This window comes from Lepisma saccharinum, chromosome 5 (assembly GCF_977018435.1).
Source record: "Lepisma saccharinum chromosome 5, izLepSacc3.1, whole genome shotgun sequence".
In the NCBI taxonomy this organism is placed as follows: domain Eukaryota; kingdom Metazoa; phylum Arthropoda; class Insecta; order Zygentoma; family Lepismatidae; genus Lepisma; species Lepisma saccharinum.
The window spans coordinates 23,924,805-23,939,613 of NC_139233.1; the positions used below are offsets into that span (position 1 = coordinate 23,924,805).

A 14,809-nucleotide genomic window follows, 5' to 3' on the forward strand; every position below is an offset into this window, starting at 1 on the left:
TAATAAAATTGGTAATATCGGAGAGATTGGTCAACACCGATCTACGTGGTACAAAGCCATGCTGAAACGATGATATTACAGGTTTTACGTGGGTAAATATGTAACGGTGCATGATTTTTTCGAATATTTTTGCTGGGGCTGATAATATACTTATTGGTCGGTAGTTTTGTACGTCATTAGTGTTATTGCTTTTGGGAAGTGGACAAATTGCCGTGGCTTTCCATTTTTCAGGAAATTTGTGTTTTGCAAGAATTAAATTGAAAATGAGATATAACGGGTATTTTAATATATTACTGCAACCTTTGACTACATAGGGCGGTATCTTGTCCGGTCCGGCTGATTTCTTAGGTTTTAAGTTTTTAATTGCTTTTTCTACGTCTTCAATTTGTATCTCTGTAATATTAAGATTATCCAAAGTTTCATATTGTTTATGGTTAGGCAATACTTTCATGTCATATCTAGGGGGATCTTTTTTATACACCGACTGAAAATGCTGTGCAAAAGCTTCGACTACTGATAGTCGGTCTGACAACACTTTATCTTTGAAAAGTACAGGATCTTTGTTACTTTTCCTGCGTTTATTTGTAACAAACGACCAAAACTGGGTGCTATCTTTTGCAATATTTATTTCCGAATTGGCAACATAACTGTTGTATGCATCAATAATTTCTTTCCTCACTATTGTTCGAAATTCGCTAAATTTATTGTAGTGGTATCGAAAGTCTCCCACCTGTTTTTCCACTTCTTGTGGTGATAATGTTTCCTATTTATATTTTTAATAATGCTGCTCGTAAACCAACACGGGTATTGTCTTTTGCGGCTTTTCTTTAAGGGGATACATTCATCGAATATTTTATATATAATTTCATAAAACACGTCTGTAGCTTGATCAACGTCATTCTTTGTTTTCAATATATCCCAGTTCGTGTTAAGCAGCTTGTGATAGATGGATGGAAAGTCGGCTTTACTAAAGTTGTACTGTAGCTTTTGACAAGTTTTGTCGCGGGTTTCTTTGACATAATTAATATCTACTAGCAGCGAGGGATGGTGTGTGTCTTCAGGAACTAGTGGCTGTGTGTTTCGTGTTACTGTTATTCCCTGCCCATTTATCAAAAACAAATCAAGTGTTTTCCCATTGCTATTTTTAATGTCGTTCAAGCTTTTTAGTTGATACACATTAATAAAGTTGTTTAAATCGAAATACGTTGTTGCTGATGAACTAGTTAGATTGTAATTGCTACCAGTTATATCTGTCAGATTAAAGTCCCCACCTATCAGGAGTTTAGCGTCACCAGGTTGACAGTGCTTTTCTATGAACCTAAAGAATAAAGTGTATGTGTCTTTGTTACTACCAGGTGCTATGTACACAACGCAAATATATACAGTTCCTAATCCATTTAACCATAGTTTAATCAAAATGCAGTCTATATTCGGATGTAAACAAGGCGAATCTATTAATGCACTCTTAACGTTTGATTTCACTGCAATGATTACACCACCACCCATTGTTTTACCAGACACTTTTTTGCTTCGGTCCCCCCTATATACAACATATCTTTCATCGAAAAGTTCACTATTCTCGTGGGAATCTGCTAACCAACTTTCAGTTATCATTATTGCACTAAAGTTATTACAAAGGACATTCGTGTAAAATTCTCTTGTTTTGGTTCGGAGACCCCTAACATTTTGGTAACATAATTGAAACAACGAAGTGTCAAGTTCTTCTGAAATACATTTGGAGTTGCCTGTACTTACTTGGCCGTTATTTTTGGTGAGATCTCTTTTGTCACCGGGTTTGCTGACCTCTAGCCTGGTAGGTGGAGGGAAATCTTCTATTGTGCCTCGGGGGTAAGTTATTGTGACTCGTTGAGGGAGGGGGAGGATTGAACACTCTTCTGTCCTCGATTCCTGCTGCATACCTGCGGGCGCCGTTCTGCATCGCTGATTGTGGTGCGTCTAGTTTCCTTGTTGCTTCACTGTATGATTTCCTATTCTTGGTTTGAGCTATTTTGGGGGAAAGTCTTCGCATCAACAGAATTCCATTTCTCAAAAAACAACACAGGATGTTTTATTTAGTATCCGAGTGTCAAAATAGTGATTGACAATTTGCCTACCGTTATCACTGCCGTTGGCTCTACCGTCTCCACAGATATTGTTAGCTTATGTGCACATATTTGAGGAGTTCAGAAATGGAGTTACATGTGCAACATGTGTAGTCAGTAGCGATTGGGTGTCAAAACTGGGGGGCACAAGGACAGTTTACTTTCTCTTTGCAGACAAAGTTTAACATTATGAGACCATAGTGCGGCGACAACTGCATCCCCCGCCCTCCCTAATCATCGCCACCGAGTGTACTACTGAAAATGAACCAGAATAATTAGTATTACAAAGAAAAACCTTCACTGGTTAACACAAGTTGTGAAATGATGCGATGTCTACATTTGTATACCCCTCTTATCATATGCGTTCATTTACATTATATGTCAACACCCTTAGAAATGACGGATATATTCTAGATTTGGACTAGCATTATTCCCTATAATTACATAAACTAAAGGGGCAGTATTAGAGGCCGACTGTGAAATGTACAAAAATAAATGTAATTTTTAATAAGTTATTAACAAAACCAAACAACTAGGTCTTCTATAAAATTAGAATTTTATCATTAAAAATTCTCATTCAATAACTTTAATTCTCATAACAATACCTAACTTCAATCATTATTCAAATAAATATTCAGCAACAATTTAAATAGGCATTTCTTAATGGCATAAACCCCAATCAGATTGGATTTTGAGATTAATAGAAAAAAATAGTTCATTTTATATTGGAAGATACCAGTTAAATAAGGGGGGAATCATCTACATCTACTCAGCGTTAAGCCCCAATGACAAATAGACATCGTCTAATCCGGAATCACCGCTTGAGTTATGATAGTATTTATTTAGTAAATAGTGCTTAAAAAACAAAATAACACGTGCAATATTAATAAATGAATTAGTGTAAGTGTACTTTTTATAATCTTGATTATAGCAAATGCTCTCAGTACACAGACGACTTGATTCAGGATTACGGGGTCCACCTGTGAACGAGTGTAGGAGACGAAGTGCCCCCAGAATGAGAGAGTGGGCCATTTTTTCCGCCCATACGAGGCTACTCTTCATATCACATGACGTAACGTCACACTTCCGAAAACAAATGCCTGCCAAGTTGCAAGGAATCTGATGCGATTTTTCAAACGACGAATATAGTTATAAATACATATATACCTATCTTCTGAACCAGATGTTGCAATGTGTCTGGACAAAACGCGAAGTGCACAGCAAATTTGTCTTTGTTTAAGTCCGTTCTACCGCATTCGGACCTCTTCGTAACAGTCTGAAAAAGTATGAAATGGTAAGTTTACTAGACATGTTAAGTACAACAAACAGAACATGCAAGATTTCTCAAATTCTACGTAACGAACGGAACGCATTAACCAGAAAACTACCAGTCACATTACAACTCGCGTTAAATAATTTCCCCACCATGACCTGGTGATACTTAAAAACAACTCAAATTGTTGTTCCAGTGCGACTTGGAGGAAGGAGAAAGAACAAGTAGGCGGAAAATAAACCTTTTGTCAACAATGAAATAAATCATACTGAGCTATAGGCAATTATCGAAAAGCCACAAGCAGACTACTTAAAGAAGCAATTCTTAACAACAATGCTGACGACAGGAAGACAAAGGCTACTGATCGGTAGGGACTGCCGCCAGTACAGGAAAGTAAATGCGGATCATATTTCAGATTAGAACCGATGGCTTGCCTGTTGTATACAACAACAGCTTCAGTGCTTAACATTCAGCACTCAATATGACGTAATATGACACTCTAAGAGTTAGTGTTTTCGGTTGAACAAAGGTTTTGAAATAGGGATGCGAAATAAAATTAAGAAGTCCTCAAGCACCCCTTCGAACCCCCCGCCACCCCGCTGGGGCCTATTTATGGGGGAGAGGCATAATCCATTTTTTTTCACAGCATAAAATAGCTTCCAGCTATTTAGCATAAATAGTCCTGGACGTTATTTTATGGGATGGAAAACTTTCAGATTCTTGCCCACTCCCGCAAAGCTAGGCCCCAAGTTTCGCCGATATACCTTAATAAGATAAAATATTATGTGTGCTTATATTTTATACACAATACATATATAAACAATAAAACTAAATTCACTGTGGAAAGAAGTGTTATTAAGAGTTCATTTTGTTTTTGATTTAACGCTTACTTTGCCAGATATATATATGAAATGTGTGATTATTTTGTTGTGTTGAAAGTTTGTGCATTTGGCTAGCTTTATACTCTAATTTTACTTTTCAGCATTCCAAATAGAAATTTATAACATATTTTTATTTATTCTTGTAACAGGGCCAAACTTTGGATTCGCAGTGCACGGAGGCTTCAGAAACGAAAGTTTTGCCATTAACCAATGGTGAAGTTAGTGTTCAGGAATGACGTTCAAAATTTTAAAACACAAATGTGAGGAAAAACATTCTAAGGTAAAACAAAAATTGATATTATTGAAGACAAATTTCGAGAAAAAAAAAAGTAAATTATATATTTCATCCTGCAAAGCAAAGCGGATAGAGTTCAAACTTGTTTCTTTGAAGATCAAACCCTCTAAAAAAAATCCATCGTGAAGTGATATCCCAACGAAGGTGAAGATATGTGTGTGTACCAATTGCGTACCAAGAATCTACATATCACCCCCCCGCATAACAAATTAACACTAATGTAAAATATGATAAATCAGAAACCACAAAAATAAACATCATTTGCTGCTTTCAGTGTAGAAAAATCAAGATGAAATGTGTGTTTTTTTTCGAGTGAATGAAGATAGTTGAAAAATCAATTCAGTGTTGTAAAAGAAAATGTGCTACTTATGTAAAAAAAAATATTACATATGCACGCTCACAAATCACAAGATTTTTTTCGACATGAAATGAACGAAATTTAAATGTATTTCTTCTTTTTTTATGTGACGATCAAAACGTATATCACGTTTACACATATGTACACTAATATGCTGAAAAAAAATCACTAAACATTTCAGTATCAGCATGCATGTGAGAAAACTATGTGGAATAGTGTTGGAAGAAAATCAACCATGACATTCGAATCCATATAATTTCTGGCGTCGTCTGCGTAAAGTGCTTGCATGGAGTATAAATATATATACAAAAAAAAGTTATAAGTGATACACAATGTTAAGAAAAAACTCTTATTGTACCACGAGCTATAATCCTTGTATTATCTAATGTGTGTGTAAGAACCCACACAGACATTCACACGCATACACACACTCACACACGAAAAAATGTACACGTCATAACGCAAACGGTCTTATTAACTATTTATCTTCGTATTTGTATGCCTTATTGCTCCCCACCCCTTCCTAACACTTTCGGTCAGTACAACAAGAAACTTAGAATTAAACGAACGGCATTAGTGAAATGGATTTGTACTTCGATTAGGATGTTTGAATTATTTTTGTTTTTCATTTGGAACTTGTATTAGCGTTTAGGTAGGTGGTTGGCGATGAAATTTATGGTGATGATGCACTGTATCCGTGAAGAAATCTTGAATAATTTTTCTTACAGGAAGGGAGATGCATTTTGAATTCAGAAACATTAGAATTGAATAGAAGGTAAATTATTTGTCCCTATATGCTGTGATAGTTTATAAGTAATAGTCATATCAAAATAAAAATTGTTCTCATGTATTATATGATTGTAACTGCATTAGTGTTTACAGTTAAAAACTGGAATCCGGGTTGGTATTTTTACTTGTTTTTAAAACATGTACCATTTTGCAATCTTCCGTTATTATAACATCAGGAGAAAAGAAAAATTTTAAAATACATGATGCTGTATTGCGAGAGAAGCACTGTAACTATGAAATTGAGCAAAGAGCTTATTTTAAGATATTCAATTTGCTGCAATTTACTCCATACACAAATATTGAGAAATATATTAACGATACAAAATTTTACGTTGGCATCATACAAAATGCTATAAGACTTTACAATTACGATAAATTGTTTATATCAACGATATTTTTAATAATTAGTGCCAATTAATTTTGAACAGATAAATCAAATAGGATTTTAATTTGAACCTGGTTAGATTTTGATGTTTATATAAAATTTTAAAAGTTATTCATATGATTATTAATTGTTTAGCTGATGAACGTTAACGTTTTCCAAACCCCATTCTTATTTTTTGGACAAATGCGGTAGTTTTAGCATTGTTGCCTTTTCACCTGATGTTATTGAACAACGAGCTGATATTCCAATTTATTGCGTCACTTTCCAATTAGGAACTGAATTGTTTTATTTACACTGTATTGTTAATTGTTGTTGTTTTTGGTTAATTCTTTGTGGTTAGTGCCATACTTAAGTTATTGTTTTTTTAGGAGTATTAGTCAGTAAGAAACTCGACAATCTATCAATTTACATATCGACGTTGGATGAAAAGGTTCTTTTAAAATCATATCGATTTTTAAATTATCCTTCCCAATATATTGACTGCTGTAAAAACGAAATGTCTCCTCGCTTGAGAATGTATTTTGGGAAGCCGGCGAAGAAATGATAAAAAGCAAGATTTTTTTATATAAAAAAAGTCAAATTGATACGAGTACCTTTAAAGCTTAGTGGTTGTATTATCTATTTTATTATTTAAAGTTTTCGTTTCACACATTTATATGGAAAGGCATTACGTCAAAATATTCACACGAGCAACTGTCTGCCTTCATTTGTATTTTTTTCGAACTACTTTCAACTGTGTCCATCGTGTGCCTCCTTATCTCGCTTTTTCTAAAAAGGAAAAAAATTCACAGTAGCTTTGTTTGTGCCAAAGAAGTTTAGTGTGTAGGCATCATTTTCTCTGTATGTATGGAGTATTATAGCAGTTAATAAAATACTCTCCAGTTATTGCGTTTTACTTATCCTTTCTTCTAAAATGATGATTCTTTGTACTTTATTGTATATAATATTGAAATATGTAGCATTATAGAATGTTTTAAAAAAGGTTGGTGATCCGTAAACTTCGCCTATCACATTTTCATGGAATAAAGGAATTTTATGAGAAGGTAATCCAATTTAATTTAGATATGAAGAATACAAGTGGGTGACAAAAGTTGAGAAACGGTAGGATGGAAGAAAAGAGGGAGAGAGAGAGAGTGAATGAAATAAAAAGAGACTGTGATGAGGGTGCAGACACACAGAGAAACTAGCCTCTCATTCTTATCTTGTTTAACTTCGTTTTTTGTGGTTTCCTGACCGAGGCTTCTTGTGCGTCACGTTTGTCTCTGTAGTTCTTGTCTCACAAATGCATGCACATACACATTCATTAGGAGAGAAAAGAGTAAAAAAGAGAAGAGAGGAATACAAGGGGGGTGTGACCGATATCTCTCTCTCTCTCTCTTCTGTGTTAGTTTGAGAGCAGGTAGATTCAACTAGAAACCATGATCGAAAAAGAATAACGAACAAACATGGAAAGAAAGAGAAAAACAAACGTAGACACAAACAAAGAGGTAGAGATCAGGGGAAACCGTTGAACAGAGGGAGAACATGAAATGATGAAGAAGTGTGCGAGAAAAAGACCAGAGAGGAGATAGAGAAAGTGGAAGAACGTGGGAAAAACAGCGTGGAGGACAAACAAAGTTGGATGGATAAGGAGCAATAGAAGAGAGAAAGAATAGGGAAGATAGTCACAGGTAAAAAGACACATAAAGAGACAGTAAGACATAGGAAAAGATAGCAGGAAGAGCAGCATAGAATGATAGCGTGAGAAAGATTTGGTTTGATTTGCTTTATTTTACTTCGCTTTTAGTGCAATTTTTGGATAATTTGCGAAGATGGGGATGAATGATGATTTGATGAATAGACACTCATAAACATCCATGCCCAGGCCAGGATTCGAACCCGGTACCTCAAATGTGAGAAAGAGAATGCTAGAAAAACATATGGTAAATGATGGAATAGCAGATGATAGAAAGCGGTACAAAGTGACAGAGAAGGAACAAAGGAGTGCATTAGGGTGGTATGCAAAGAAACAAGGACATGCAATGACAAATACCCTGAACAAAATATGCTACTATTCAGAGTATTGCCACATAGAGGTTTCGCAACTTGATTTACTTCTAAAACGAACAGGCGTAACTTCCCATAGAAACATTGAAAAACTAGGATGTAAGCCATGTTTATTTCCTTGTAGAGTTTAACAAGATTATAATGGTTGTAAATGTTTTATGGTGCACCAGTATCAAATTCATAAAATTTACAAAGTATTTCCCAACATCAATCAGGGATTAAGTTTCTTCTCATCTAAAAACACTTTCCAGAAGCTTCTATCCCTCTAAGAAAATTCGTTAAAAAAAGGAAAATAGATGGCGCCCTGGAGCTTTCAAATTAATCTCATTAGCCACCTGGTTGGCGTATGTAATTATCCTTGCAAATGTTGTCCCTGTTTCTGGGTCGTATCCTGTGTTTGAAATCTTGACTACTTTAAACAGAGCCCTGAAACTTGAGCAGAATACACGCCCCAAGGGTTCTTAAAACTCGTCTCTCTCTTTGAAGTTTCCAGGGAGAAAAATGTTTCCCTCAACCGTAACTTTAGCTGCGGAAACACGACAAGGGGAAAAAGCAACAAAAGGTGGAGACACGGCTGTCACTCGCGGCACAATCTGCAGGGAGGTTTAAGGTAGGTTTACATTAGTCAAGTAAGGTAAAGCGAGGTGCTCTCCTCGGTTGCATGATAAGGGAGAGTACTCGCTTCATAGGTGAAATGGTAAACTGTCCACTATGACACTGTCATTCGTCCTACACAAAATTTTACGTCTGTGTGTCGTCTCTGGTTCTCATTTAAAAAATGCACTGTGTCAGCAAAAGTTCTATGACTGGTACTAAAAGCAGTAGGGCATTTATGGAATTTAACTGTCGGGAGAAGGAAAGAGGCTCCTGCGAATATATTTTACCTGTCTGAGTTTTCACAGTTGCCCCTCTTCGGGCGGGGTGTAAGGGGTGATTCTTTCCGAAGCCACCCAAATGTCAACATCCCCTCCATGTAGTACACCCTGGACTGTAATTTGCAGACTAACGAGACTCTGGCGTCTGGACTCACGGCCAGTAGAATCATCCTTGCGGTTCATGTTGTGTCGTCCATATATATTTGTGAATGTTCTTTCATCTTATCACCGTTAAGAAAATCTAACACTTCCAATGAATTCAAGAATTGTTTTCAAACACATTTTATATTGATTGATTGATGTTTTAAGTTCACTTTATGCACAGTAAGGATAATCGGGACTGCACCTACAGTTTAAAGTGGGATCCGAATCAATATGTGCCCTACCTGGTATCGAACCCGGGACCTACATTTTACATTCATGCCTATTCCTCCACACACATCGGCTATGCAGTTCTGTTAAAACTTTATCAGTGGACCAGTTTTTGGACAGAGAAAAAATAACTAAAAATCTTTACAACGCCAATATCTCGAATATGGTTGGAGATATCACAAAAAAGAACAGCGATGATGCTTTGTATGATACTGATTTATCTATTTACATACCAACTTTTGTGACCATAGGACCACTTTAGGCAACCTTTCTGATCGCCCGTCTCCCGAAGGTGCTCACAGAGAACTCTGATACTCTACAGGTCAATACAACAGACTAGCAGTTCATGTACAAATGAGATCACCACATCAAAGTCAACAGGAAAAGTCTCAATGGGATTATTGTGAATGTGTTTCTTACATTTGTTTTACAAGGCAGGATAAGAGTCAGGTCAGATTAATTGCTGGTAGCTGCGGGTTGTTTAGAAACCACTGTTTACAGAGAGGGTAAAGGTAAGGTACAAACGAAAACCACAGGTACCTCCCATGAAATAGAGACGAAAGTGCCCCTTCCACTTTGCCGAGAGATGCCTCCGTGAGGAGCTAGACAACGCCGAAAACGTGTGAAAATGAACTTCACACCGCTGTACAGCCAGTACCAGTGAAGATAGAAAGGCGGAACAAAAGAAGTGAAAAGGAACACCAAAGTCGCCCATCCGAAAAACACCAGGCGGCAGCTGAGCAACGCATGCGCATGGGGTTCCACAAAGGAAATAGGAGTGTCCCGCAAGACAAGTGAAGGGAAAGGGTAGCGATCGACAACGGTAGGGACAAAAGAAGCAATGAAGCATGAAGTAACAATTGCACAGCGGGAAACAAACACCATGACTGAAGCAGTGTAGTCGAGAAAAGTAGTGCGGGGTTGCAGAACCACGGGAGGACGACGTAGGACGAAGAAACACACCGAGAATGCAAGCAAAGTGGTCCGTGACACTCGACAGGCAACAGACGCGTACATGGTTCTGGGCAGAAATGGCGGTGCAGCGCATGGGGAGTCCCCAAACACAGCAAGAACAAAACACGGTGCAACAAAAGAGAAAGAGGACCGGACGGGGAATGGTACGTGCCAAGGAGACAACAAATGCGGGACGAGGGATTCCCCGTATCAGCACCGAGGGGATGTCACACAGAGGTGAATGGGCAAGAATGAAGGACGCTACATGTGTTCCACGATGACTAGCCCCCAAAGTAGATGGCCCCACCTGACGGCAGTGGTCAGGTAGTGAAGAGCACGGGTGGCTAGGGAACGTCAGCTGATTGTACCACAGCGCCGTGCGGACGTGTGGGCTGCAGACGTCTGTTCTGCGTACACAGTGCCAGATTGGAAGTGCAGCGCCAGGGAGCGTGTCAGTGAAAGAGCTGGTGCGGTGGTTGTGTGCTTGACGTACGACAGTTGAGTACGTTGTTTCGAAGCCGTTGTGACCAATGTGTGTGTGCCACCTATGCACTGGAGTACAATATTCCATAATTGGCACTGTCCTCACCGTACCATGGAACGCTACACATTTCTAGAACTGAGGGATATGCATTTTGTCTACGGCCTTGCAGATGGCAATGGTCGAGCAGCTGCACGCCTGTATCGCGAAAGGTATCCGGACAGGCAACACCCCGACAGCAGGTTGTTTTCGAACGTGCACCGTACCCTTGGTGAATCGGGTGTGTTACGTACAGGCCATCATGTCGGTCACCCAAGAGATGTGCGCACCGCGGCGGTCGAGGAGGACGTACTTGCTCGCGTGGACGACACACCGTCCACTAGCACCCGTAGCATTGCACGTGCAGTGGGAGTATCACAGTCGACAGTGTGGCGTGTCCTTCATGATGATCTGCTGTATCCCTATCATCCACAGCAAGTCCACGCGTTGCTGGCTGGGGATTACCCACGACGTGTGGAATTCTGTCAACGACTGTTGTAGTTTTGTACAGATGATCCCCGTTTTTTGCGCCATGTGCTTTTCACGGACGAGGCATCATTCACCCGTGAGGGCATCTTCAATTGCCGAAACAGCCATGTGTGGGATTATGAAAATCCACATGCAGCAGTCGAGGTGCACCATCAGACCCAGTTTGCAGTGAATATCTGGGCAGGTATCATCGATGAACAGATTATCGGTCCATACCTGCTGCCACCACGTTTAAATGGCCGCTTCTATCGCACCTTTCTTGCATCAGTCCTTCCAGAGCTGCTAGAAGATGTACCCCTCAACGTTCGACATCGCATGTGGTTTCAATTGGATGGAGCGCCTGCACATTTTGATGGCACAGTGCGAACCCTTTTGCACCGTACCTACCCACAGCGTGGATCGACAGAGCGGGCCCCGTCCCCTGGCCCGCCCGTTCACCTGACCTCACACCAATGGATTTCTTCTTGTGGGGCCATGTGAAAACACTCGTCTACGAGACCCCGGTGCCTGACCAGGAAACATTGGTAGCGCGGATACTTGCAGCATTGGCCGAAGTGTGTACCATGCCAGGGATTTTTGACAGGGTTCGCCAGAATTTCCTGCGACGCTGCAATGCCTGCATTGAATGTGGTGGTCGTCAATTTGAGCAACTTTTGTAACAACGTCAGTCCGGGGCACGACTACGTACTACGTACTATTCCTATCTGTAAGTGCAACATTGCATGCCAATAAACCTCCTGTGCCCGTAGTTGCTAAGTTTGTCCTGCTGGCGCACGACCTCTGTGTGACATCCCCTCGGTGCTGATACGGGGAATCCCTCGTCCCGCATTTGTTGTCTCCTTGGCACGTACCATTCCCCGTCCGGTCCTCTTTCTCTTTTGTTGCACCGTGTTTTGTTCTTGCTGTGTTTGGGGACTCCCCATGCGCTGCACCGCCATTTCTGCCCAGAACCGTGTACGCGTCTGTTGCCTGTCGAGTGTCACGGACCACTTTGCTTGCATTCTCGGTGTGTTTCTCCGTCCTACGTCGTCCTCCCGTGGTTCTGCAACCCCGCACTACTTTTCTCGACTGCACTGCTTCAGTCATGGTGTTTGTTTCCCGCTGTGCAATTGTTACTTCATGCTTCATTGCTTCTTTTGTCCCTACCGTTGTCGATCGCTACCCTTTCCCTTCACTTGTCTTGCGGGACACTCCTATTTCCTTTGTGGAACCCCATGCGCATGCGTTGCTCAGCTGCCGCCTGGTGTTTTTCGGATGGGCGACTTTGGTGTTCCTTTTCACTTCTTTTGTTCCGCCTTTCTATCTTCACTGGTACTGGCTGTACAGCGGTGTGAAGTTCATTTTCACACGTTTTCGGCGTTGTCTAGCTCCTCACGGAGGCATCTCTCGGCAAAGTGGAAGGGGCACTTTCGTCTCTATTTCATGGGAGGTATCTGTGGTTTTCGTTTGTACCTTACCTTTAGAATCACCCTGTATATATATATATATATATATGACGTCACACTAATATGTTACAGGAGTTCAAAAACTACGGCCACGGGACGACGGCCTGTACTTGTCAACGAAATCCATCCTTGCCAGACAAGCACGTCAAATTCAAGTAATCCAACGGTCTATGGGCACTGCCTTTTTATCTGTTGCACGGGGTTGTTTTCCTGGACCTGCCCCGGTAGATACGGCCATTCCATATTATCAAACATACTTATTTTGTGTGTGCTTTTATTACGTAATTAACATTTACACAAAAATTAAGCCAATCTAGATCTAATGAATAAAATTAGTGACTAATTTTCGGAGACTGGAAAGCAACAAGTAACAAATTCCGAACAATAATTAATGAGTTTAATATTCCCTCAGTGCCCATGCAAACGTAGAAATTAAAATGTAATGGGCTCTAGACAATCTCCAACAAAATATACCCCATACGTTAATGGAGGATTCACTTTATACTCGGAAATGGACTAGATCAACAGTTTAAAGCAGGATCCGAAACAATTCGCAATGTGCTGTCGGGCATCGAACTTGGAATCCCTTTGATTATAAAAGGACACAGTTATCGCTAAGCTATCGGGGAGGCTCCTGTCAGAGGGGCTCATGGTCCTTCAAAAATGCGGTAGTATGCAACCCGTCTTGATTGAAAGTTATGTGGGTCACATAACAACAAGGTTTAAAGCGCTTTTTAGCATGGTTGACGCTCAATTTATCCTTTTGTTAAAATCCCACCAGTAAATTAGCAGAGAAAACGAGAAAATTCCTTTCTGATAAACACCTACTACAAAGATCTACTTCTATTTTAAACATTTTTCTTTCCATCCTCTCTCTATTTATCTCTTTCTCTCCCCCCTCTCTGTCTGTCTACCTCTCTCCCCGTTCCCTCCCTCCCAATTTATCTCTCTGAATTCAGTTTCTTTCTATTGCCTTCCATTTTCCGCCTATTTATCTTCTCCCTCCCTTCCCATCCTTACGCTCTATTTATCTGCCTCGTTCTCTCTCTCTCTCTCTCTCTCTCTCTCTCTCTCTCTCTCTCTCTCTCACACACACACACTCACACACTCACTCCCCTCCTTCCCTCGCGTGCATGTAGACGACATTTACATTAGACAGTTTGACAGCATTCTACAAATATAATTCTTACTACACTATGAGCCTCCTCGATGACGTGGTCGTAATGTCGTCACCTTGTAATCAATGGGTCTCGGATTCGATACCCGGTGGAGACACATGATAGTTCAGATCGCACTTCAAACTGCGGGTCCAGTGTCGATTAGCCTTTCTGTGCATAAAGAGGACTCAAACTCTAACTACCCTGCCACTACTGTCTGTCGTTGAGAAGAAAATACCAGAGATCAAACCAGTAGCGGCTTCTGTCTATTCGCACATTCCCACGTGCACACCCAAATAAGTCAGTAATGCAAATCATTATTACTTACTTACTTATTCCGATCCTCTTCTACCGATTGGTGTCGAGGTTTTGTAGAGAGCTCGCCATCTGTCACGATCTTCTGCCAACTTCCTTCCTTCACTCCACGAGATGTTCCTCCTGCTCAGGATATCCTTCATTCCCTCATTCCATGTCCTACGTGGTCTTCCTTTCGGTCTCTTTACACCCAATCCTCCCATTCTTGCTTCCCATACCTGTTTAGGTATTCGATGTTCAGGCATTCTGCTGAGGTGTCCAAACCATCTGAGTTGTGCTTGCTCCACATCCTGATATATTGGTTTTGTGTTTAATGTTATTCTGATTGTTTGATTTCTGATTTTGTCCCTTCTGGTCTTTCCCACTGTTCTCCTCAAATATTTCATTTCTACAGTTTGTAAGTTTTGTTTTTGTTTTTCATTAATTATCCAGGATTCACTTCCATATATCAATGTTGGTACATAAGTTGATTTGTACACAATCATTTTTGTTTTTTGGCTTATTTCCTTTTTCCCTAAAAATCCTTTGTTTATGGCATAATATAATCTGTTTG

The 14,809-nt window shown here is 39.9% G+C and overlaps 1 protein-coding gene across 4 annotated transcripts in view; it reads left to right on the forward strand.

The window, feature by feature from the left end:
* The window catches only part of LOC145987715 (uncharacterized), a 621,803-nt gene extending 614,843 nt beyond the window's left edge, over nucleotides 1-6,960 (forward strand). For all 4 annotated transcript variants that reach the window (XM_083122297.1, XM_083122295.1, XM_083122298.1 and 1 more), the window contains exon 10: nucleotides 4,406-6,960. In XM_083122297.1, coding sequence (XP_082978423.1) covers nucleotides 4,406-4,492 — 87 coding nt within the window. In that variant the 3' untranslated portion in view covers nucleotides 4,493-6,960. The remainder of the gene's footprint in view (nucleotides 1-4,405) is intronic.
* Nucleotides 6,961-14,809: the final 7,849 nt, after the last annotated feature.